This window comes from Artemia sp. Qi Xiang Cuo, chromosome 16, assembly GCF_049724085.1.
Source record: "Artemia sp. Qi Xiang Cuo chromosome 16, ASM4972408v1, whole genome shotgun sequence".
NCBI lineage: Eukaryota > Metazoa > Arthropoda > Branchiopoda > Anostraca > Artemiidae > Artemia > Artemia sp. Qi Xiang Cuo.
In genome coordinates, this window is record NC_142809.1 from 49,987,739 (window position 1) to 50,013,589 (window position 25,851).

General features: G+C 36.7%; 1 protein-coding gene across 1 annotated transcript in view; it reads left to right on the forward strand.

Moving 5' to 3' along the window:
* LOC148943048 (FERM domain-containing protein 4A-like) overlaps nucleotides 1-25,851 on the forward strand; it is a 168,184-nt gene that overhangs the window by 37,922 nt on the left and 104,411 nt on the right. The window contains exons 4-6 of the mRNA XM_089101957.1: nucleotides 8,805-8,884; nucleotides 10,821-10,904; nucleotides 14,149-14,214. Of these exons, the coding sequence (XP_088958083.1) occupies nucleotides 8,805-8,884; nucleotides 10,821-10,904; nucleotides 14,149-14,214 (230 nt within the window). The remainder of the gene's footprint in view (nucleotides 1-8,804; nucleotides 8,885-10,820; nucleotides 10,905-14,148; nucleotides 14,215-25,851) is intronic.

Consider the following 25,851-nt stretch of genomic DNA (forward strand, 5'->3'; position numbering starts at 1 on the left):
GGACTAATGCTCATAAAGGTTCTGCTAATTCGATTAGTGTGTGGGAAACTAAATTATTGAATCGTTAAAGGCTGCTTTAAGCTATTTTGGTATAGGTAATTTGTGGCCTATTACCATCAATTGATTCTTAACTAAGTTATTAACAATGCTTGCTAGTATTCAGACAGACCAACCCATTTGGTTTTAATTAACCCGGTTTAAATTGAGCACTTTATTCTCAGGTTAAAACATAAATTACTTTATTATCTTGTTTGTAAACTATCCGCTTGTTCTTGATCTGTGAATGACTATGGTTGGCGAATGGTCGAATACCCCTCCTTCTTTCTAAAAATAGTCAATAGATGGTAAAAATGTCATCTTTTGTTGGTTGAATCAAAGATATGCTATGGTACCAAGGCCGTATCCTTTAGCGGGTTTGAACTCTTTTCCCGAAATTTTTGTCCGACTCGTGAAACCATAACAAAAATGCACATAATCGATTTTTTTAAAGTTTTTGTACCCCCCGCCTCCCCCCCCGAACAAAAATACTCCCGTGTATGGTACCTTATTTTGTTTTGTACAGAGCAATGGAATCTGATGAGATAAAACTTAGGAAGGTTAACTCTTAGAAAAAACAAGAGCAAAAACACCCATCTAGCGTTATCCCACAAAACTGTAAAGTTAATAATTAAAAGCCTAAGTAAATGTTTTTCATGTGTGTGTCTTTATCTCTGTTTTAATTTTACTGTAGGGCCAAAAAACTTTTCTCCCTAACTACTTCTCATAGAAGGGGGGTCATAGCAACTTGATAGGAGGCTCTCTAGATTAGAAACGGAAAATTCTACTTCCCTTTGAATCGCCGAACGTCATTTGAGAGCAACTAGTCTTCACCCCTAGTGTGGGAGGGATTAAGTGAATCTCAAATTTTGACCTGGGGAAGGGGAGTGGTAGTTCAAAAGATACCTTTTTCTGTCTTGGTAGGCCTATTGATATATCATAATGCAGTATCTTGTTAACGGTTTTGGGGATGAAGTAGAAACTTCTTAGTACTTTTTGTGAATTAATTAAAAAAAACTTTCCGAAAAAATAAGTTTTTCAAAGGAAAGTAAAGGCCATTTTAAACTTAAGCTCAGCAGATACAAATACCTTTTAAAATTCAAACTCAAAACGACCAGAAATTACCATTAAAGAATAAATGAAAGCCAAAACGAACAGAAATTAAATAAAAAATCATAGCAAAAACATACAATAAGTAATGATATAAATGAATAAATAGATCTTAAAGCGAGTAATGCTTAGATTGAATATGAAAATCAACCTTAAGACGAAAAAAATATTTTCCTATTGGAGTACAAATGAAACTTAAAACGAATAGAAATTAAATAAACAGTCAATGCAAACAAACATACAATAGATATTAATGTAAATTAATAAATAAATCTTAAAACCAGGGAAACTTAAATTGAATATGCAAATTAAGCTTGAAACAAACACAAATCACCACAAACAAGAGTTTGGTCATGACCCCCTTCTCTTACTGTAAAAGTCTAACACCTACTGCGTCATTGGCACTTTACTGAAAACCAATTTTGTGACAAATATTTTCTTTTGTACTTATCTCTGAAAATAAATATTAAAATTATAGTAACATTTTGACCTGATGAGCTTTCAGCAATTAATCTCATTATACATCAAATAATCAGTTTAATTTACTAGCTCTTTTTACAGTTGTTAAAGACAAACTTAGTTTCACTACAAACAAGTGTTTGATACTGCCTCCTTTCCTAACTGTAAATAAAAACCAAAAGACTACTGCGTCATTGGCGCTTAACTGCAAACGGATTATATTGCAAATACTTTCTTTTTCAGTTCTTACAGCATTGAAAATAAAAATACAATTACAGTGAAATAAATTCTTGAGTTGATGGATTTTTCAACAATTAATATCATTATACATCAAATATTCAATTTGATGTTGTTTATATTTTCCAAGACTGTTCAAGACTCATATAGTTTTCAGTAAAGCGCCAATGACGCAGTAGGTTTTAGACTTTTACAGTGAGCGAAGGAGATCATACCCAAACTCTTGTTTGTGGTGATTTTTGTTTGTTTCAAGCTTAATTTGCATATTCAATTTAAGTTTCACTCGTTTTAAGATTTATTTATTAATTTACATTAATATCTATTGTATGTTTGTTTGCATTGACTGTTTATTTAATTTCTATTCGTTTTAAGTTTCATTTGTACTTCAATAGGAAAATATTTTTTTCGTCTTAAGCTTGATTTTCATTCGACAGCAATGTCGTCGATCTTAGGCCACGTGAGGACTTTTTCTTTAAAGTTCAACCACTTTCAAGAATTTAAGCTCGACTTATCCTTCGTCGGGGAAGCCTATCACTCGACAAATAAACCAACCCTTTTCGCCTTTCTTTCTACTGAACCAAACTGGATAGTACTTTTCCAGCTAAACTTTGACTGGCTCTGGGACCGCCTTTCTTACTCGGACGGTGTCTGAAATCAAGTCGCTAAGCAATATGTTTAACTGGACGGATGAAGACTCGGCTTCTGTACTCCTGGCTGACATACTGCGACGCTTAGACGGCTGCTTCTGCTTTTCGTTCTTCTGGTCTTGAAAGTCTTCGTTCGTAAGATGTTGATGAAATACTCGCCTCCTCTCGGCAGTATTCACTGGAGTTAACGGCAGTCCAAGACATTCTGCGAGCTGAGGAGCCAACTTTTGAGGAGTGTGCCATCAGGCTTTGGTGTAGCTTGATGAAGCGTTGTCATCGCTGTCTTCAGCACTGCCACCTTTGAAGATCTCGTCCACAGGGATTTCTGGCTCTGGAACTTGGAAGTTATTAACAAAGGTGAGAAGACTAGTATCAAGGTCTTCTTCTTGACTGACTGGTGAGTTCGGGGGTTCGGTCACTGTTTCATTTGCCAAGGTTTGGGAGACGGATGAAGTAGGCCAGGTTTCTGTCTCAGTTTGCAAGTTAGACTAGGTTTCCGTCTCACAACCTGGTAAGGTGGATGAGGTAGATCCGTCTTCTTTTTGACTAGGCGGGGAGGATCAACCAGTTTGACTAGATGTTTCCTGTGATTCTAAAGCCTTCTGCCCTGTCATTTTAATCCAAATCTTGAGGAGGCGCTCATCTTCCAGCTTTGGTTTCAACTACATACGGGCGACATTCCAAAACTATTCAACTTTGTCGTCTCCTATCTTGCGCTCCTTAGCTTGAACAAGTTGATCTGAGGCAGTACTGCCATTTTTTTTTTTTTTTTGCTGAATATAGTCGATGTTGATGACGAAAATATTGTCGTCAGGTGACTAAACACGCACTGCAAGCTTCTCAAAGTCGATCGCGGCTATGTCCCACGGGTATAGACCGCAAGCGAGGAATTCGCCTTTGATAGCCTCTGTGCATATTGTTTGGCACGAATTCTACTATCACCGATGCAAAACTTGTTTTGGTTACTTCAAACCTTGGTTGGCGGTCTCTGACTCTGAGATCAAAGTCTTTTTTCCTCAAAAATTCTTTCCATCTTTTCTTCAGGCTTCTAAAAACGGCAACATCGAGAGGTTGCAGAATAAATGTAGCATTTGGCGGCAGTATTAAAAATTCAATTTGTTCTTCTTCGTATAGTTCACTCAGTTTGATCGTAATATGAGAGGCATGCCCGTCAATAAACATGAGTACAGGTCTCTGGATGTTGTTTCGATTCAGGTAAGGAACCTCAGATTGTCACAAAAGTTCGGGCCCCCCATCCAAACAGTCTCTGACGCAGAGGCATACACGGAGTCTGGACAAGCGTCCGCAACATTCCTGTGCACTTTTCTCTACTTGTACTTGTAAACAATAAAAGGCTTTGCATATTCACCAGCGCCATTGACCATAAACAGAATGGTAAGGTTCATTTTCTCTTTTCCGCCTGTGTTCTGCATAACTTGGCGGCTGCCCCACTTCGCGAGAACATTTTTTCCGTGAGGAAGGAACAGAAAACTTGTCTCATCTGCATTCCATATTCTTTGAGGGTCAACAGCTGGATCCACAAACTCTTCAAGTCATTTTCGTTCAAGTAGTTTTCATGGTTGAGACGCCAGTTTTGATCTTTTTGCAGGTTACAGAAGAATGCCCTCCATGAAGATTCTCAAGTTTTCGTTTGGAGATGGCAAGATGTCGTTTCAGAAAGGAATAATATCAGTGCTTGGTCGGTTTTCCAGTCATTAATGAAGCAATGTGGTTTGGTTTTTCCATCATAATTGTCACTGTGTTAAGCAGGTTGGCGTTTGATAATGGGAAACCAGTTCTCTGGTTCCACAAAATAAACTGCTCGAGTTTTTTTTCCTCAGCCTGACCTAGATAAGAAGGTCCTCGAAGTTTGCCCCTCGTTCGTTTCTTCTCGTTCTCTACTTCGAACCCCTCCTCCTTTTTCTTGACTATATGGTTATGCAACGTTGTTACAGGAATCGAGTACTTCTTCGCTATTAATTTCATCCCCGACAGTCTCATTAAGTAATCTTCAACAGCTTGCTTCAAGATGGAATTTTCATAAGTTTTGTAGTCTTCTCGTCCAGTTGCTGGTGTCTTTTTCATTCTCTTCTCCTTCACTTGTGAAGCTCTTCCATCTGTACTCTCTGCAAAGTTTACATCTTCATGTTCCGTGTCCTTGTTGTTTTCCCATTCGACAGCTGTCATGTCGAATTCCGACTCAGAATCTTCTACGGGAGTAAGAACGTATTTCCCTGGAACTGGCTTTTTTCGGGCAAGGGCATATTTCCATGGTGCCAAATTTTTCTGCTTTGCTTTTCGCTTTTTCTCAGGTTTCACTTCCTCTTCCCAGTCGCTATCGTCTTTTGATCCTTTAGCATTAGTAGGTGTTATAAACCTTGGCTGGAAACTTTGGTTCCTTTTCATCCTCCTTGGCGGCCCCAATGGCAGCAACTCTTCCAAGTCTAGTTTGCCTGAAATAAAAACAGATCCAGCAAAGTCAAAGTCAAATCCGTTTTCAGTAACCTTTAACGCAAGTTTTCTTTTACACACAAAGTGGGTCAATCTTTTTTAATCCTCACTGGGCTACATTCTTAACAACACTTATTTTATGCTGAGGATAGGAAAATTGTGAAAAAGGAGTTTCAGCACAAGGATAAGGAGAGAAAACAATGTAGCAAATTTAAAAAGGAACCCGAGATTCAAACCCTTCCGGAATGCTGTTCTTTCAAGTAAAATCGTTCGGTATTTATTCGAATCCTTTTCGAACCTGTCGGCAACGGTTCGAAACGACAATAAAGAGTTTGAATTCTGTCATTTCGAACCGTCCAAAACTTTTCAAATAGAGTCCACTTCTCTAGAAGAGAACTGGTACCTGCTACTGGCCTGAAAATGTTAAATTCATCACTTTCTTTCATTAAAATTTTGATCTAAGCCTTCCAGAGACTGCTAAAACTATGGATCTGAGAGCGAAAAAAATTCGAACCTAAGCGGACCTCTCGAACCTTTTCCGGAAAATCAAGATTTTCTGCAATTCTAGCACCTGTTATGTGACCATTCACCCTCCCCTACATTGGGCACCAACCAGTCAGGCGTATTCAAAAAGAAAAACTTGGAAAAAACAACAAATGACTTAAAAATGAGACTTTTATAAAACTTAATTTTTTCTCTGACATCACTCTGCTAAAGCATGTTTTCAGACATGTGGTCATAAATCTTTTCTTCTTTGAGATTAAAGTTTTCTTCCAGCTGGAGACCACAGAATAGGTGGGCGTGTGCATTACCAGACGGTCCTCGATAGGAAAGGACGCGTTTTCGATTTTTTGTAACGAAAAGTTAAAACTTTCGAACCTCTGCCCACTTTTCTAGGGTTCGAATCATATTGGACGTTACCCTAACCTATGCACAATGTATTAAAGTAAATAAAATGACAGCACATGTTGCCAGGCTGTCAAAATAACGTATTTGCAATATCTCAGGAACGATTTGGGATATCAACTTGAAGCTTTCAAGGAGTGTTAGGGGGATGGGTTGAAGGCAGTTGGACATTGAACTGCGACTCGGGTGAGAAGGCAGAGGTACATCATAAGAGTGTATGTGAAGGCATGTATGTTTTGTCTTCAGTCAACCAAAGGGAGAACACGTTCAAACTTTCAGGATGTTTGAGGGGGGAGGGAACTTCATCTTTTGTTTTAGGTGTGTGTGTGTGTGTGGGGCGAGGGGCTAAAATTGTTGTCTTAAATCCATCTCAATGTTTTTTGCACCATAAGTTAAAATGGGAATTGAACTTTTTTCAAGCTAAATATAAACACACCGGGGTATGAAATTATCAGCATAGTGTATTTGCAGTATTTCTGGATTTTGTGGAGAGTGTTAAAGGACCAAGTAGACTTCAAGTGTTAACTTGAGGGAACGGGGGGGGGGGGGGGCTAAAATTGATGATTAGTTTCTTATTTTCTCTTTTTGGATTATTTTTTCTTTTATGAGTCACATTTTTGAAAAATCAAAATGTTCAGCTTTCTAGAAATTAATAACTTAGAACGTTGGAACACTAAAAAACAATGTCATACTTGTATTGTTGCTGACGAATTCAGACGTTTTGAACTGGAATTGTTAGGAGTTCCAGAAGATCCCAGGAGTTAGAAACATAAAATTAGGTGACATAAAATTTCATCTTAATCAGTATATTCCTAAATGAGCCGAAAACGCTGCTTTAAAAAAAATTCGGATTTTTTTTTAGACATTAAGGCTTATATCTTTAAACTAGTTTTGCTAAGAGTTCTGGGATAGTGTTGTCAAATTTTAAAGCTAACCTTTACCATTTTGTCACTGCAAAATTGCCTGATATTGTCTATGTCTTCAGCAATAAGCAATAATTAGTTTAAGCGATCTGGATTTTGAGGCGCACAATTAAAGCTTGACAGTCTTGGAGCTGGAAAGTTCTACTATGCATTGCTTTTTATCAGCCACGATTATTCAAAGCATTTTATTATATAAAATATAAGTAATTTGATATATTATTTACCTTTCGAGCGTTTTTATTAAATAACCATGACACCATGTCGGCCTGGTATATGGAGTGTTGAAGGGGTGACAAGCTTTCTACGACCGGTTTTACCCCATCTACAGAGGGTTGTAAAACCGAGAATGGCGATCAATGAAGGGATCCCCTACTTGATGTGATCTTCCCTTCTAAATGATGTTCCTTTGGAAAAGGAAAATCGTGGAAATTACATTGATATTTACTAACCGAAGCTATGATGTATGTTTAAAGTCTCTGTTTTACTATACAACCGTATTGTTCTTATGTTTAGATACGATTGTATATACAATCGTACCTGTTTTTGTGTTTTATCGTATTTTATTTTTATATTTCCATTTTAATTGTAACTTGAGAATTTGTTATGATGTTTTTGTCGAACTAAGGTTTTTTTTTACACTAGGCTAGATTCTATAAAGTGACCAAGCTGGATTAAATTACAGACTTTTTTCTTTCGAAACTGAAAATAAGTAAAAAAAAAAGTTGAACAGGATTAGACCTCACAGTATTAATAAAAATTGCCAAAAATATATATTAGAATTAATCAGTTGTCTTCATAGAAATAAATAGAATTCAGCCATTCGAGGGGAATTCCGCCATCTTTTGCAGTTAGCCAAAAGATTGGCTGGTTAATTATCTGTCAAACTGATAGTCTATGCCGTGATTCCCAACTTGGGGCGCAGGCCCCACTGGTGGGGCATGGCAATATTTTGGTGGATCATTGGCAGGACGTGCACCCTTCGGCTGACTATACTTTAGAGCCTTAATCATGAAAAACATTTTTCATGTAAATGAAGCCATATTCTTATGCATTTAAAGAGCAAAAAATGCATGGTTAATTTTGTAATAACGTCATGCATTGTATGAAAGGTGTTTTATGCAAACGATATTTTTTATTAGCATAAAATATGCCTAGAGGACGACCTAAAAAAAAAAAAAAAAAAAAATCTGACGCCTTCTCGCAAGGCAATCACATTATTCCTTCAAGCGATACGGTCACCCCATCTCGTCAATTATGAACTTTTTAAGCTTGTGTGATCAAACTGTTTAGATTTGTTTGGGTGGTATTGCCGTAACTTGTACAGCTTAGATAGGAGATACGAACAAATGACTGAAAACTATGAGCTGACTCCTATTTTCCAGGAAATCATAGAAAAACCATTTAACTTCTCGTGTTTTATGCTGGAGATAGAGATATTCCGTTTTGATGAAACTTGTATCGTCAAAAAGTATGAATTTGTTTTTTCGATTAAGTAGAGATTTTTCTTTTTTATTTCAGGAAAGAAAAGTTCCTAAAATTGCACCTACTAGAAAAATGCTAAAAATTTTCTCAAAGAAATTATCGTTTCAGCAATTCAGGCACTTTGGGAATTCCCTGTGGTGGTACCCGCTTGGATTGACAAGTCCGCTGAAAAAAGACGTAAAATTTCACGGTTTTATTTAATCAAATTTCACAGTCAAACCAAAAATTCTCGACAGCTCTTTATGATTGTTAGTCCCTTTAAAGAATTTGCTAATGAGCCCTTTGTCTTTGTGATGGTTAGCAGACGCTGAAGCTTGCAAAATGATTTTGATGTACCTTATTGAATTAAGCGCATGATAGAAAGAGAAGCCAAATAACCCAGCTTTTTTTAAAACCTGATTGGCTTTTCTTAGGGAAAAGTCTCGAGTTACGATTTAAGTTAAGATTTTTTACAAATAGTCCTCTGTTTTTCTGTAATATAAACAATGATAATAAAAAAAATGTATAGATTATGCTTTCTGTTTCATTGTTTATTAACCATTCGTGATTTCAGGGCCGATTTGAGGTCGATAGAGAAACTGCTTTCACTTTGAGTGCCTGGGCTCTGCAAGCTACATACGGTGATTTTACTGAGTAAGTGCATTTTTACACTTAAAAAAAATATTCCTTTTTTTCAAATTCAACGTTTTCAGCGATAATACTTCTATAAATTTAGTTTGAAACCTTGTCATGGGTGAAACCCTGCCAGGTTGATGAACTTCAGGATTATGTCAATACTAGCAGCGCTTCTAGGCTAACCGACGAATCGGCAGCAGGACAAGATGGGTCTATGGCCCTAATTTTGGTTTTGCTCCAGTTTATCTGCAGTCCTGCTTTTGGAGTTAACCTAGTTTCTTTTAGGATTCGGAGCGCTTCCAGCAACCGTTCCATGAAGTCTACCAGAATGGCTAATCATCAGCAAAATCAGCCTCTGAGATGGCTCGATCTCTAAGCTTCAGTCTTTGCTATGATGTAATCAATGTTGGGCTTCTGTAGATCCTTGGCGCACTCTTGTCGTGATTTAAAAGAACGGGCTACGCCGGACGCTTACTTGAACTCAGCTTTCTGTGCCATGGTGCAGAGCCTTGAAAAGTATTTAGAATTTTTCAGGGAGGCCAGAGGCCAGTCGACTCTAGAATCTGTCATAGTCTCTCGATGAACCGACTCTAGCGCAGCACATAAGTTGACGAATACGATAAATGCTTTCTGTCAGACATTGTAGCTTTTTCTACTATTTGTCGAATCGTGAAATCTGCTCGATATTGAATGGTCTGACATAAAACCAGCTTGCTCCGGTTGCCATATTTTATAAGTAATATTGTGACATTGATCGAGCAGGGCTATTAATGAAAGTTTTCCAGGGACTGATAGTAGAGTTATTCCGTGGTAGTTGGTGCAGTCACTTCTAGAGTCTTTTCTTTTTCACAAGGGTATGACACCCTTCCGCCAATCTTTGGGAACTATCTTAGTTTGACAGATTAAGGAGAACAGGGTGTGAAGAATCAGGAGCATTATAGGGCCTACATATTTTAGCAGCTCTGAGGTTAGGCCACAGACACTAGCAGCATATTGTTCTTCAGCCTTGTTACTGTATTCCTGATTTCTGAGGGGTGGAAAGGTTTACCTGGAGTGGAGAGGGCATCTGCTTCGGGGCTGGACGGCTAGGTTTGCTGGGACTATCTGGACTATTATTGGGAGGCACAGGCGCGCTACTATAGTTGAGGAGCGAGCAGAAGCAAACGTGTGGTGCTAATCACCAGACGATCATGACCAAATGCTTACAAGACCATATTATAAACATTGTCTTCAGAAAATTCCGCACAAGTTTTTGTATGCTGTATGAGAGAAAGCTAGTGTGGTGTTCTCCTTTGTTCCCATGACTGTTATTCAACTTTTGTCATATGCCAGGTAAGAGCACTAAGCCTTACTTGTCAGGTATAGCCCTTTCCTAAAGTGGAAATCCTTTAAAGAGAATAAGTAGACCTGCTAGTCAATTGATATGATAGAAGAAAGTATTTTACAAATGAAAATATAGAACGACAAGGAAATACCCTTTTCTTTTTTTTCTTTGTTTTTTTGTTTTGTTTTTCCTTCGGGTTATCTTCTTATTCCCTTTTTTGAGATAGGACTCAATAACTTCGTTTTATATTATGTAAAATTGTCTATTTTTCTCTTTTCTAAGTCTTTTAACAGTTTCTTTTTATTTCGCACGCTTTTTCATTTTTCAAAATCACTGTGGATTCAACTTTTTTTTCTATTTTCTTCTTTTGAGTAGTTAGACCTCATTTGGTCTTTGTTTGTGCGCATTACAAATATATTTTTTTTTCTTCAATTTTCCTTGTTGTTTTTCATTTCCCTTTAAGTCATCTTTTCTTTTTTTTTCTGGAGCTCAGCACACTTATTTTGCGTCAAAAAAGTATAGAAATAGTTGTTACCACTTTTCTTCAAATTTCAGGATCCAAGTGAAATATTTTTCTTTTTTTGTTCATTTTTAATCCCACTAATCGCACCTTTTCAAACTCTTTTACAGCCTTGATTCGGCTAAATCCACACTAAGGAGGCACTGTCTAATACCAAGTAATGTTTTGAAGGAACACATCCATACCCAATATTGGTAAGTAAGAATTTGTTGTAATTTTGTTCTTGGTGTTCAGAGGCTGTTCGTTTGACAAACACAGATCTTTATTCTGGCATTCGATAGATTTTAAATACAGTCCTTTTCTTTACACGCAGACAAAATAATTTCAAGAAATTAGGAATTTTTTTTCGTTTCCTGGACACTGGTAACGTTTATATACAAACTTTCCGGTTATAATGACCTCTGCATTTATCTGGGAGTTAATGGGTGTAGGGGGGGGGGATAGGGTAATTTTATAATAGTTAACAATGACTTACAAAGGTACGCCATTAGAAAAATGTTACCAAGCATGCTAATACATAGTGACCATGTTACCATGTTGTTATTAGACTCTGGACTCGTTTCTCTCTAAATCTGTTTCTTTTTTTTTAATTTAAAGTGAAATAATCCCTCTTGGTACGCGGCAAGCTTGTATCATTAGCATAATTATCGTATTATTCTTTAGTTTGAAGTTCAATTACTTCGTTCTGTTTATCCTTCATAGAATCATGCATTATATAGGACTTGTATTCTCCTGGGATTCGTTGGGATTTTCGCCATTGTTTGTTTTCCAACCGAGATTTTGTTTACAGTTCGATCTGATCCTTGCTGTCACATTTTTGTCTAGGCGCAGATTTCTTTGTCCATTATATTCACTTGTGATTCGTAGTGATGCTTGTTGTCGCATGCCTTCTAACCGTAGATTTCGTTGCGCTTCATTCTTTTCATCATAACCTTAAACATTTTTCCATGCCTTTTTCTCTAGCTGTTCGGATTCATTCATCATTTTATATAATTTTGCATGACGTTATAGATTCAAAAGCAACTTCTTTTCCAGCTTTTCCCCAGAAATTATATTTTTGTTTTAATTACAGTGTTATATAATATAGCAACAACCATGCATGCTCCGTTGCATATTGTCATATCCTTCACAGACACTAAATTAACACGTTCCTTTATTCCATTCTAATTTTGATTTATCTTATAACCGCAGATATCGTTGTGCAACATTTTCGTTTGCAATTAAATGTAATTCTTACTGTTGCTTGTTCCCTGCCTTCGCTATAGCTGTTTAGAGTCATAGGGTGAAACATCAGCATGTTCAATTGTTTGTAGATATTCCGGCATGAATTCAATTCCTCCCTCCTGTTATATCCCACAATTTCATGTTTCCTACCCCTGGGATATAAGTTACTGAACCTCCTAATAAGTCCAGTTCAAAGCGTCTGTTTTCGTCGGTGAAGATGTCGATACAATAGGTGTTTTTTAGCGTTGTAGTTTTCCAAACTGCAATGTTCATATTCTTTAAAGTCTAGACAAAGCGCAAAAGCCGGTTTAGAACCGAACAGCGAGAAGTCCCTGGGAGCTCCAGTTGAATGCAGACTTTGGTCAATCCTGGGCCCATCTTGGTCACAACTTGGCGTTACTCTTCTATGAGCAAGAGTCGAGATCGTGCACAGACTATATCAAGCCTATTGCCTCCGACTCATTATATATTCATACCTACAAATTTTATACTATAAAAAAAACTGCACATATTACTTTTATTAGCTAGTAAAAAAATAATGTCAATTGAAAACGAACAGAAATTAATTAGATTTTTTTTAAAGAAGTTTTTGGAAGAGAGGCAAAGAGCTATATTAAACCAATGACGGGAATCGTTTAATAATACAAAATTACAACGAACACAATTTTCTGTAAATGAATAAATGAGACTCAAAACGAACAAAAAATGCAATAAATAATCAAGTCAAGCATAAAATGAATAACAATTACCACTAACAAATGCAGGGCTAACGCTCTCCCAGCCTTCTAAAAGTCAGTGTCATTCGGCTCTAAGGATCTCCATTTTGGTATGTCGTTTGATCTTTGGTTTCATCCAAACATGGCTCAGCCTACCGAAGATGGCAGAGGCAAATAGACTGCATTGTTATAGACTAGTTATTGAATCTATAGTATATACAATCTACTTTATTGTAGAGTCAATAGTTATGGATTCTCCTCTGCTGAATTATCTAAGCCTCCTTGATGGTCCAGATAAGCGTAGTGCTCATGTACTTACGGTAGAACACGCCCGATCAGGTTTCTGCGCCACTTATGTCAAACTTGCAGATCTAAAGTAATTTTGGTCCTTGTCAATTAGCTGAAACCCACGCGATATATTGTATACGGAAGATGCTTAAGAAACTAGTCAAACGGGTTTCTTTCAATAGAGAATTGGATTGCAAACCGAGGTTTGTCAGTGCGTTTACAATATTTAAACTTTTTTTTTGGGGGGGGGGGGGGTTTAGGGGGAAAAGGTACCTAGGTTAGGTTGGGTTACGTATTTAATATATGCTATGCTTTACCCCCCACCCCCTAATGTGCAAATATATATTCCAAATTTGTTTCGAAACTATTATATTTTCGTCATATTTTGTTTTATTTCATTAGCATTAACCAAACTTGCATTCTTGCGTGGGTTCCAGCTAATTGACAAGTACCTTTTTTTTTATAGAAAATGGGCTCTCGTATAATTGTATTGCTTCCTGGCCCCACGCACTGCAGATTTAGTCACTTTGGGATTCGCTGTCTAAAAGTGGCAGATGAAAGATTGTTCGGGTTTCTGTCGTTATTTGAAGTTTTTGTTTAACATACTTCCGCTTTGCTGGAATAATTTTATTTTGCAAAAATATTCTGGTCCAAGCCCTTTAGATATCGTGACTTATGCTAAGAGCGATTTGTTTGACACAAGTTCAAATCGTTTGATTGTTTTCCTGTAATTTGGCATTATTTACGAATGCGGTTTGTATCAATTTTCCATTTTTCTATAGTTTACTTTTTCTTTGTGTTTTATTTTCTTTTTTTTCTTTCTTTGTATGTTCGTAAGTGGGTGAAAATAAAGTTACCTTAATGCAACAATTACGTAGCCTATTGTTGAACCACCAGCAAGAACGTCACTTCTATCAAGGAAAAATCCAGGTTTATGAATGACTTAGGCTATTTCTTGATTTTAGCGTCGCAATTGTATTTTGATGCGGAATGTTAAAATAGTAAGTAGAAGGGGATGACAGTTTACATGGGGATGGGGAGCTATCTTTCTACTTCTTTCCACCGTTCATTTTATTTCTTGTTTAATATTAAACCAGTTAGCGAAAACTAAGAAAGAGTGAGAGAGAGAGACTAATTTAGAATTTCAGTTTAGTGACTTTTTTGCTTTGTAATAATTGTTGGTAACACTTTATTTGATCTCTTTTTTTAGCATCGAAAGAGTCATTGAAATATATAAGGGACTGAGTGGTTACAATCGAGGACAGTCCATTGTTAAGTAAGTGAATTTATGTATTTGCGAAAGTATAATGCCCTAGTTATTGCTTGAACTTAGAGGGCCTTCTCTAAAAAATCTGTATATTTAATATTTTAGTAGGACTTTAGTAGCTTCTGAAACAGTTAAATAGCACAGCTTTACTAGAAATTGCTATTCTCCAATTGTGTTCAAATCTTTTGTTCAACAAATTGTTATCGGAGCCAGTTACACATCCAAAGGTTAATCGTATTATTTACCTACATATATCTAATTATCACAAGGCGCCAGGCCATATATATATATATATATATATATATATATATATATATATATATATATATATATATATATATATATATATATATATATATATATATATATATATATATATATATATATATATATATATATATATATATATATATATATATATATATATATATATATATATTGTGAGATGCTTTAACATCTCTGCTTTGTAATAAGCTCCATCTTTCATCCCTATCCCGAAAGATAAACCCTGCTGGCGTGACTTTATAGTAGACTCAGGGTGAACTATTTTGATGTTTCGGACAAAATTGTTAGGAGTTTCGGAAACCCATTTTCTAGGGTTAGAAGAACTGAAATTAGGTGATTTAGAATTTTTTTTTTTTTTTTTTGCTAGGAAGAACAGGGTACATTTTGCAGGGAATAAGGCCCATGATTTACAAAGAAAGTTCCAAGTCTTGCTTAGGTTGGGAATGTATTGGATTTTATATGTTCATTTCATGACTAAAAAGTTTATGCAAGGTTTCAGTTACAGTTGTATGTGCCTTGTAGAACCGACTGACCGGAACAGTACTGACTCGGGTGAAATTTTATATTCAATTACAGTAGCAAATGGACAAGGTCCTAGGTAGAAATATCATTCTTTTGTTAGGGGATTTTAATGGTCAGGTTAGTAGAAATGTAGATTGATGGTTTCCCTGTCTAGGTAAATTCGGTGTAGGGAAAGGAAATTAAGCAATGATTGCAGTGTAAAACTGCAATTTGTAGTTTTTACAACCTTGTAGTACCTATATAGTATTTGATCAGGAAATAGACAATAAGTTAGCATGGTACTCAAAAGATGGTAAGATGTCCAATCTTGTTAATTATTCAGTTATAAATTGAAGACTGGCATGATCGATACAAGACACTAGGGTATATAAAAGTGGTGTTATTGCTATTAACCGTAAAGATCACTATCTAATAGTCTAGAGTTAATCTAAGCTGAAATGTAGGAAGGGTAAATGCCTTTGTGGAAGTATTGACGTTTGTAGACTCCAGAACGAGAATTAGGGAGGAATTTCCCAGTAAGAGTTGAGTATGACTGGAGAGTTTATAATTTGACAGTATAGAAGATAGATGGAATAAATTCAAAAATAAGCTACAAATGGAAATTTTTCTCAATAGGCAGTTAAAAAAAAACTTTTATCAAAATTTTTAACTCAAATTTTTTAAAACTTTTCGTTGCAAAGAGCCTTAACCAGGTTGCAGCCATCGCTGCAACCGTGATCTATTTGCTATTTTGTGACATAACTAAAGAATTTGAGGGCGTGATGTCACCGGTATCATTGAGAATTTGTACACAAAAAAATCCATTTGTTTTCATGACAAAGAGTAGATGACATTTTTTAATTCGAAATTTTTTTTTTCTGAAAAAAAAATTCAGTTTACCAAAGGGACTGAGTGCGGGAGTATACGAAAGGGGTAATTTTAAAAATGGTACTTGTTTAGAATCCGATAAAAAAGCAGGAAGAGACAGCATCGAAATGTCAAACATGCTATTGATAAACAGGTTACCGCTGACTAGTGATGTATAAACAAAGGATTTCTCACTGAGGGAATTATGTTTAAACTTTATTTTTTGGGGGTTTAGGGGAATACAAGGTAGCTAGGATAGGTTAGGTTACGTATTTAATGAATGCTATGCTTTACCCCCCACCCCACCCCCTAATGTGCAAATATATAGTCCAAATTTGTTTCTGAACTATTATATTTTTATCCTATTTTGTTTTATTTCATTAGCATTAACGAGACTTCACTTTCCGTGTTTTTATCGGATTCTTAACAAGTACCATAAAATATCTCCTGGACTTAGATTTTGCTGATGATTTAAGCAACCTAGATGAAAGTTTGAGCAAAATGAATGAACTTTTAGATGTTTTGCGAGTCCAGGGTGCTAGAATACGTTTGAAAATTAATGTTAAGAAGACTAGGAATAAGTGAAGATGAAAAGGTGACGTTGAGTAACGAAACGATTGATCAGGTGGGCAGCTTCACTTACCTTGGTAGTATTATTAGTAAAGACGGTGGGAGCAGTGAAGATGTTAAAAGTAGAATAGCCAAGGCCCATGGTGTTTTTCAAAGTTAAAAAAAAAGTTTGGAAGAATAAGAAGATAAGTCGGCAAACCAAGATTGGAATATTAGAAACTACAGTGTTAGTAGTAATGCCTTACTGCTTTTAGACAGACCCCTATCCATAGTTTTACGGTGCCCTGTTTTAAATGAAGCCTGGAAGACACACCCTCGGACACCAGGAACACACACCCCTGCAATACGACCTGTCCCAGTTTTAAATGGGCAGCAAGTGTTACGTCAGTGTTTTTCATTGGGAAGACCCACCTCCGGAATACTTACGGTCCCTGTTTTGAATGGTCAGCAGGTGTTACGTAATAGAGGATGACGCAATCGTGTGTGATATGTGTCTTCAGAACTCACGGGGAACCCCCGCTTGTACCCGAGAGCGGACACACGTGAGTATTACGCAATGACAGTGCACACGTGGGTGTGCGCCGGTGTGTGACAGCATATACGTGGGTTTGAGAGCACCAGAAAGAGGAATTTTTTACGATATTTTTCCCAAGACGCTTTTTTAAGATATTTCAAGGTGTTTCAAGACATTTTTCCTCATGACGTTTCAAGACATCTCAAGACTTTTTTTGTTTCAGGGTCTTTTTGTCAATGCGTTTTTTCTTTAGCTCTTACATAATGAGGAATGTTTATGAATGACGCATTCTCACGTGAACCGCTTCTTCAGAACCCGAGGAGGACCCCAGCTTTTAAGAAAGAACGATACATACTTAGGATGTTATATAATACTTTTTTGAGTCTTCATTTTCTTTCAATGCATTTTTTTCAAAGGATCAATATATTCTAAAGATTTTTGTCCTCGTTGGGACTCGAAAGGTCATTTCCATCAAATGGAACTGGGCCCTAGACAGCTCGATCAGCAGTGTATTTCTAATATCTTGTTTCCAGGAAAACATTCTAGGAAATAGCCAATTACACGGCAATAAGAATCCCCATGTTCTAATCGATTAAATGATTTCCAACCCTTTCCGTATTAGAGCACAAGTGTCCACAGTCCTGTTGACTCTTGAATTAATAAATACACCTGCAAGTTTTCCGCGCTAGTGCGATCTAGACCGGTTAAGTTACAAAGTAGTTGCTACGTACTTTTGATTTGTAAATTTTTTTTGGCGTAAATTATTACATATTGAAATTATATTATTGATCAAATGGCCCAGCTTTGCAAAACCTAGCCTTAACTAGCTGAAAGAGAAGATAAATTATTCATTTTTAATCGTATTGCACGGATAATTAAGGAACATTTAATATATTTTTCTATTTTTGTGTCTTTCTTAGGACAATAGCCCATTTTTGCAAAACTTAGCATTAACTAGCTGAAAGAGAGGATAAATTCTTCTTGCAAGGGTAATTAAGGAACCTTTCATATATTTTTTCTATTTTTGTGTGTTTTCTTAAGAAAATGACCGCCGCCTTAATCTAACCTTAGGAGGACTGTAGCAAGCAATTCAGTCAGGACCCAATCATCCAATTCAACCAGAAACCTAGCGAGCAATTCCAACACAGGGCTGTGGATACATCTATCAGCGCCTCCTACCACTTACCAGTTGGTTATGTTTTCCCACCTAATACATCTTCGAAATCCCACCCTGATCTGCCCAGTGGAAGAAAATGGCATCAGAAAGTTATGTGGGATAAAATTAATACCCCCCTTGTACCAGAATGTATGTGACGATATCTTAGCAAGAATTCGCGTCCCTTACAATCTACTTCATAAATCTTCTTCAGTTGCAGCAAGTCATAAGTAAGTACTGATCAATATATACTGTAACAAAATAGTTCATGCCCTGCAGTGTGCGGAAAAGGCTGCTGTACCGATTTTTCATGTTCGGATTGGCTCGGAAATACCTCAGTGGTCCGATAATTCGGATATTGTAGATGCGTGTGCGGACGCGAAATTCTGGCTACGCATGTGGATAGATAACGGCCGATCAAGGCATGGTTTAGTGTACTCCATCAGATTATATACTTAGCGAAGATTCGCAAAAACCCTCGCTACACATCGTGCTCTGAATATTGAATGTGATAGTAAATCTGTAAAGCAAGACCCAAATCGCTTGCGGTAATTCCTAAAAAAAAGAAACGTAAAGAATCAGTTGATGTTCTGCCAGTGAAAGTGAGTGGGTTAAATATTTTACGATCAAGTTTTCATCGCCTAACGCTGATCTGGAAAATAAATTTTCTATTGAGCTCGATGCGAGTCTTGCGGAATGTGAACGGGAAGTTTGTTTTGTTGTGTCTAATTCGTCAGTCAGTGAGGCACTCTCGAAACTAAAGAAGTGGAGTGGGATGGATAACCTGTGCGGATTGCATCTGCAAGCGGAAAGTCAGAACCTTGTCGAGCACCTTTGTCTCCTGTACCAAATTATTTTAATGCTGGGATTGTTCCATACCTATTCTGCACGGGTGTAATTACTCCTGTACTAAAAAAGGGAAAATATGGGGGACAGTGTTCTTCTTACTGCCCGATAACTTTCGCGCCTGTACTGTGCAAGTTATTTGAATTGCTTGTTGTAAATAGGCTTAGTGCTACATGTAACACGCCGGATAACCAATTTGGTTTAAAAAAGAGCTTGAGTATAGAACACGCGCATTATATGATTGCTAATTTGTTGATTGACGCCGATGATTAAAATGAGACATTGTATTTTTCCGGTCACGATGTCAACCGTGCGTTCGACTCTTCGCGTTTGGTCGGCACTTTCAGATAATGTTGTGTGCTCGGAAGCGTGGGGCGGATAAGTCTATTCTACGCGCACTGAGGAATATGTATAGTAAATTAAAAGCGCGTGTAAATGTACCGTGTGTTAATGCTTGAGCCCTATATTCTAGTCTTATGCCCGTAGACAAGGGAATACGCCAAGGGGCTCTTACTTCGCCACCGCTATTCAATAATAGTATTATTTTATCGCAAGAACCAGTTCAGTCTACTTGTATCTTTAGAGATCTCAATGTTTCGCTGATCGATTATGCCGACGACATTTTGAACCATGACACTACACTACAAAAATATCCTAAGTCATACTTTTCAAACGAAAAACTTCCAGAATCACTTTGAAACATTAAATAAGGTAGCATAGACAAGATAAACCATGGCACAATACTACAAAAAATATCCTGTCACCCGTTTCAAACGAAAAACTTATAAAATGCGCTTTGAAACATCAACTGAGGTAGCACAGAACATAAAACACGACACAACACTACAATAAATATCCTAAGTCATACATTTTAAGCGAAAAACTTCCAAAATACACTGTGAAACATCAATTGAGGTAGCACAGACAAGATAAACCACGACAAAACACTACAAAAATTTCCTGTGTCATATGTTTCAAACGAAAAATTTGAAAATGGACTTTGAAACATCGACTGTGGTAGTACAGACAAGATAAACCATATCACAACTCTATAAAAATATCCGAGGCCATACGTTTTGAACGAAAAATTTCCAGAATGTACTTTGAAACACCACTGAGGCAGCACAGACAAGATAAATCACGAGACAAACCTACAAAAATATCATATGTTACACGTTTCAACAAGAAACCTTCCAAATCACACTGTAGATTGTCACATAAGATAACACAAGCACGATAAACCATGACACCAGCGCTACAAAAATATCCTAAGTCATACGTTTAAAACGAAAATCTTCCAAAATACACTTTGAAAAATCAATTAAGGTAGCATGGACAAGACAAACAACGACAAAACACTACAAAAATATCCTAAGTCATACGTTTCAAACCAAAAACTTCCAAAATGCCCTTTGAAACATCGACTCTGGTAGCACAGACAAGATAAACCACGACAGAACACTATAAAATTATCCTAGGTCATACGTTTCAAAAGAAAATCTTTCGAAATGCACTTTGAAGCACCAACTGAAGTAGCACAGACTAGATAAACCATGACACGACACTAAAAAATATCATAAGTTATACGTTTCAAACGAAAAACTTCTGAAATGCACTTTGAAACATCAACTGAGGTAGCACGGACAAGATAAACCGCGACACAACACTACAAAAATATCTTAATTCATAGGTTTCAAACGAAAAAGTTCCAGAATACACTTTGAAACGTCAACAAAGGTAGCGCAGACTGAATTTTCTCAAAGATATGAAAAATTATCAAGTTCTGCTTTGAATATTCCCCAAAGAAGAAAATAGTTATACTTCAGTTTTGAATTTTCTCAAGGAGAAGAAGAAAAGTTCAAGTTCTGCTCTGAAATTTCCCAAAGATGAGAAAAAAGTTATACTTAGATTCTGAACTTTTCCCAAAGAAGAGAAAAATGTTAAGCTTCCGTTCTCAATTTTTTCCGAAGAAGAGAGTGTTCAGCTTCCATTTTGGTTTTTTTCCAAAGAAGAGAAAAAAGTTACAGTTCGATTCTGAGTTTCCCTGTAGAGGAGAAAAAGATACACTTGAGTTCTGAATTTTCTCAAAGAAGAGAAAAATTTCAACGTCACTTCTGAATTTTCTCAAAGAAGATAAAAAAAACTACACTTCGATACTAAATTTTCCAAAGAAGAGGAAAAAGTTCTACTTCAGTTCTGAATTTTCCCAGAGAAGAGAAGAAAAGTTCAAGTTCTGTTCTGAATTTTTTCGTAGAAGAGAAAAAAGTTTCTGAAATTGATTCTGAATTTTTCCCAAAGGAGAGAAAATGTTAAACTTCGATTCTTAATTTGTTTCGAGGAAGAGAAAATGTTCCACTTCAATTCTGAATTTTCTCCGAAAAAAAGAAAAAAATTACCCTTCGATTCTGAGTTTCCCTATAGATGAGAAAAGAGATTGACATGAAACCGCTCGGGAGTAATAAGAAGTTTTTATTTTTTAGGATGTAATTTTGTTTTGTAAGAATAATTTTTTGTTTTGGAACAAGTATTTCGTATTTTATAAGAAGAATTTATGATCTTTTAGGATCTATTTTTTTTTGTAAGAACTGTTTATTGTTTTGTAATAAGTGTAGTAATTTCGTATTAAGAATTTGTGATTTCATAGGATTGTGTACATGGGCGGTACATTGGGTTACGCTGGCCTCAATTGGCAGGGCCCTTCAGACCAGACACTATTGAGGGTTTTTCGTTAAGTCTAAAGGATCCATTCTAGTGCAAACAGGGTGTTTTTGCAGCGAAGTAGATGAAAATGCCTTAAAGAGGCTGAAGGATGCCACGTGGATGCCACGGGACCAAATGCATAATGAAATGGTGATGTGAGGTGTTTCGTGGAGTATCGTGATAGGCTGGGCTTGCGAAAACTTGAATCACTGGATTGAATGCATAATTTTTACCTAAAAATGTCCGAAAATGTCTTGGATGGGGGGGGGGGGGGGTGAGGTGATGTCAGAAGGTGCCGCAGAGCGGCAATAGTGTGGCAGACGTTGGGAATTGTCGGAAAATAATAGTAATAGAGAATATATCCACGGGGTGTTCAAACGCTATAAAACGCTTACGCTGCCATGCTTCAATTTTTATATAACCAGTTAAAATAAGGAGTAGACATCGTTCAAGAAATGTATTAAACTCTGAATGGCGTGACTTGCCTTGGAGTATCAAATTCTAGCAATAAAATACCGAGTCCCATTGTTCAAATAAAAAACAAACAGTGTTAAGTTTAGATTCACATGCTTGTTTTCGAACGGAAAAAGTTTAAAATGTCATAAGGGATGATGAAAGAGGTGCCACGTGGATGACATTAGGAGGAGTCAAATAATGCAACTGTGGTGTGAATCGCTTGGAGTATCATGCTTTACTGCTTAAAAGTTAAGTTGGAAGAGTTAAATGAATTTTCTGCGGGGTAGGGGTGAGTGAAATCTAACCTTGAAGTGTCATGAAACGTCTTGAAACATCTTGTCGGTGAAATTGGTTGCTAGGGGTCCTGTTTTAATTGGTTGCTAGGGTCCTCCGATGGTTAGGTTAGGGCCCTCCGTTGGAAATTCTCACTAGGTTTCTTGTTGAATTGGATGATGGGCCTGATTGAATTGCTTGCTAAGGTCCTCCGGTGGTTAGGTTAAGGCGGTGGTCATTTTCTTAAGAAAGGACACAAAAATAGAAAAAAAATTGGGGATACTTCATCCCCAAAACTGTTAACAAGATACTGCATTTATGATAGATCAATAGGCCTACCAAGATACGCATGGTATCTTTTAAATTACCACTCCCCTTCCTCAGGTCTATAACACATGCTATTCCCAATCTATTCCCAAGATAATATGGATGCGTAACTTTGTTTGACAGCAAAAACGTTTTGTTTGACTGAAGATGAAATATATTTGTCTTCACATACACTTTTATGATGTACCTCTGCCTTCTCACTATAGTCGTAGTTCAATGTCCAACAGCCTTCAACTCATCCCGCTAACACTCCTTGAAAGTTTCAAGTTGATATCCCAAATCGTTCCTGAGGTGTTGCGAATATGTTATTTTGATAGCCTGGCAACATATGATGTCATTTTGTTTACTTTAATACACCATACATAGATTATAAGTCCTGTAGGAGCTTCTATAAAAAAAGTTTTGATTGATCAGAGACAAACAATTTTCATCCCTTCCCTCTCTCCCAACATAAGATTTAGAGTATCCTAACCCCACGTACCCCCTTTCTTCCTCTATTCCTAATAGGTACTTGGAAGTTTCTACTTCATCCCCAAAACAGTTAGAAGATACTGCATTTATGATATATCAATAGGCCTACCAAGACACGCATGGTATATTTTGAACTACCACTCCCCTTTCCCAGGTCTATAACACCTGCTATTCCCAATTTATTCCCAAAATAATGTAGATGCGTAACTTTGATAACCTGGCAATACCATCCTAGAGCAGCTTGTAGTGCAAAAACATTTTCGTTGACTGAAGAAAAAAAACATTTGTCTACACATACACTCTTATGATGTACCTCTGCCTTCTCACCCGAGTCGTAGTTCAATGTCCAACAGCCTTCATCTCATCCCGCTAGCATTCCTTGAAAGTTTCAAGTTGATATCCCAAATCGTTCCTGAGATGTTGCAAATACGTTATTTTGATAGCCCGGCAACATGTGATGTCGTTTTATTTACTTTAATTCACCGTGCATAGATTATAAGTCCCATAGGAACTTCTATAGTAAAAAAAAGTTTTGATAGATCAGAGACAAAAACTTTTCATCTCTTTCCTCTCCCCCAACATAAGATTTAGAGTATCCTTGCCCCGCGTACCCCCTTTCTTCCTCTATTCCCAAAAAGTACTTGGAAGTTTCTACTTCATCCCCAAAACCGTTAGCAAGATACTACATTTATAATTTGTCAATAGGCCTACCAAGATACGCGTGGTGTCTTTTGAACTACGACTCCCCTTCCCCATAACACCTGCTGACCATTTAAAAGGGACCGCTTCTGTTCCGGAGGCGTGTCTTCCCAATGTAAACATTGATGTAACACCTGCTGGTTTTTTAAAACAGGTACCGCTCGTATTGCGGGCGCGTGCCTTCTGGGTGTCATGGGAATCCAGGGGCGTGTCTTCCAGGGCTTTGTTTAAAACAGGGCACCATTTAAAACAATGGGTAGAGCTCCGTTTAAAACTGTGATCATTACTACTAGTGTTTACAGTAGTCAAATATGGCTCTGAAGCATGGGCGCTCCGAAAAGCGGATGAAGATTTGCTAAATTTTTTCAAAAGAAATTGCCTATGGATTGTTCTGGGTACCCGGCTGACCGATCGCATATCAAACAGTTGGCTATACGAAAAATGTGGTTCAGTCCCGCTTTCTAGAGCTATAATGAAAGATAAGGTTGAGATGGCTAGCGCACGTTGTGCGATTAAGGATGACAGATTGCCGAAGGTTGTCCTTTTTGGCCGACCGTCTAGGGCTAAACGGAAAGCATGTCGTCCTCGTTTGGGGTGGGAGGACGTCATATACTAAGATTTAAAGGAAAAAGGTAGTAGGATGACGTAGTAGGTTTTAGGCTTCTGCATTGAGGCGATACCCAAACTCTTGTTTGTAGTTATTTTATTCGATACAAACTTGATTTGCATATTCAATTTAAGTTTCACTTGTTTTAAAATTTATTTATTCATTTACATTAATATATATTGTATATTTGTTCACGTTGATTATTTATTTAATTTCTGTTCGTTTTAAGTTTCATTTATATTTTAATAGCAAGCTAATTTTTTTTCGTTTTAAGCTTGATTTGCATATTCAATTTAAGCATTACTCGCTTTAAGATTTATTCATTCATTTATATTATTGCTTGTTGTATGTTTTTTTTGGTATGATTGTTTATTTAATTTCTGTTTGTTTTGGGTTTCATTTATTCTTTAATAGTGATTTCTGGTCGTTTTGAGTTTGAATTTTAACAGGTATTTGTATCTCCTGAGCTTAAGTTTAAAATGGCCTTTACTTTTCTTTGAAAAACTTATTTTTCGGAAAGTTTTTTTTTAATTAATTTTTGTTTGTTTTTGATTGCAAAAATTTTCAACTTTTTATGGCATGGGGGGGGGGGTTGCTTAATTTCCGATTATTCTTTAATTTAAAAAACGGATCTAGAACTTTCGATGGAAATCGAATGAGGCTTTTTTCAAAGTCTATACGATTACCTCTTTGATAAAAACCTTATATATGAACAATAGACAGCTTGCATAATTTGTGGACAGCGATTGACAGCAATGAATGGATTGGAAAAATAGTAAGTTCAATTAACGCAATCTTGCGTTAATTAAGTAAATTACATTACTTTACACTACGTAAGGGGGGCGCCGCCCTCGCTCCTCCCCTAGATCCGTCGCTGCCTTACACTATGTTTCTTTCTTTGTTAGAGAGGAGAGCAGATGCCTAATAGGTGTGTGTCATAACCAAAACATTCTAACTCTCATTGGGTCTTCCGGTATAAACAGAATTAGTTCAAAGGAAGGGGGGGTTGTTTGCCCTTTGATCAATTTTGACTCTTAAGAGCTGGACTAGAACTTCCAATTTCCAATCAAATGAGCCCTCTCTGAAGTTTATACGAGAATCCCTTTCTACCCCAGGGCCCTGGGGGGTTTTGTCGACGCCAAAGTTTTGTTACTTAACCTTTCGACTATTTTTAACAAAATGATATTTTTAACCCTTGCATGTAAAGCAGCTCTGGGGGGAAAATAATAAAAAATATTGAAGCCATATAAGATTTATTCATTTATTTATGTTTGCACTGGTTATCTTTATGTTTGTAAGATAGTTAATTTTAATTTCTGTTCGTTCGGGGTTTTGTTTATTCTTTAACAGTAATTTTTGGTCTTTTTGAGTTTT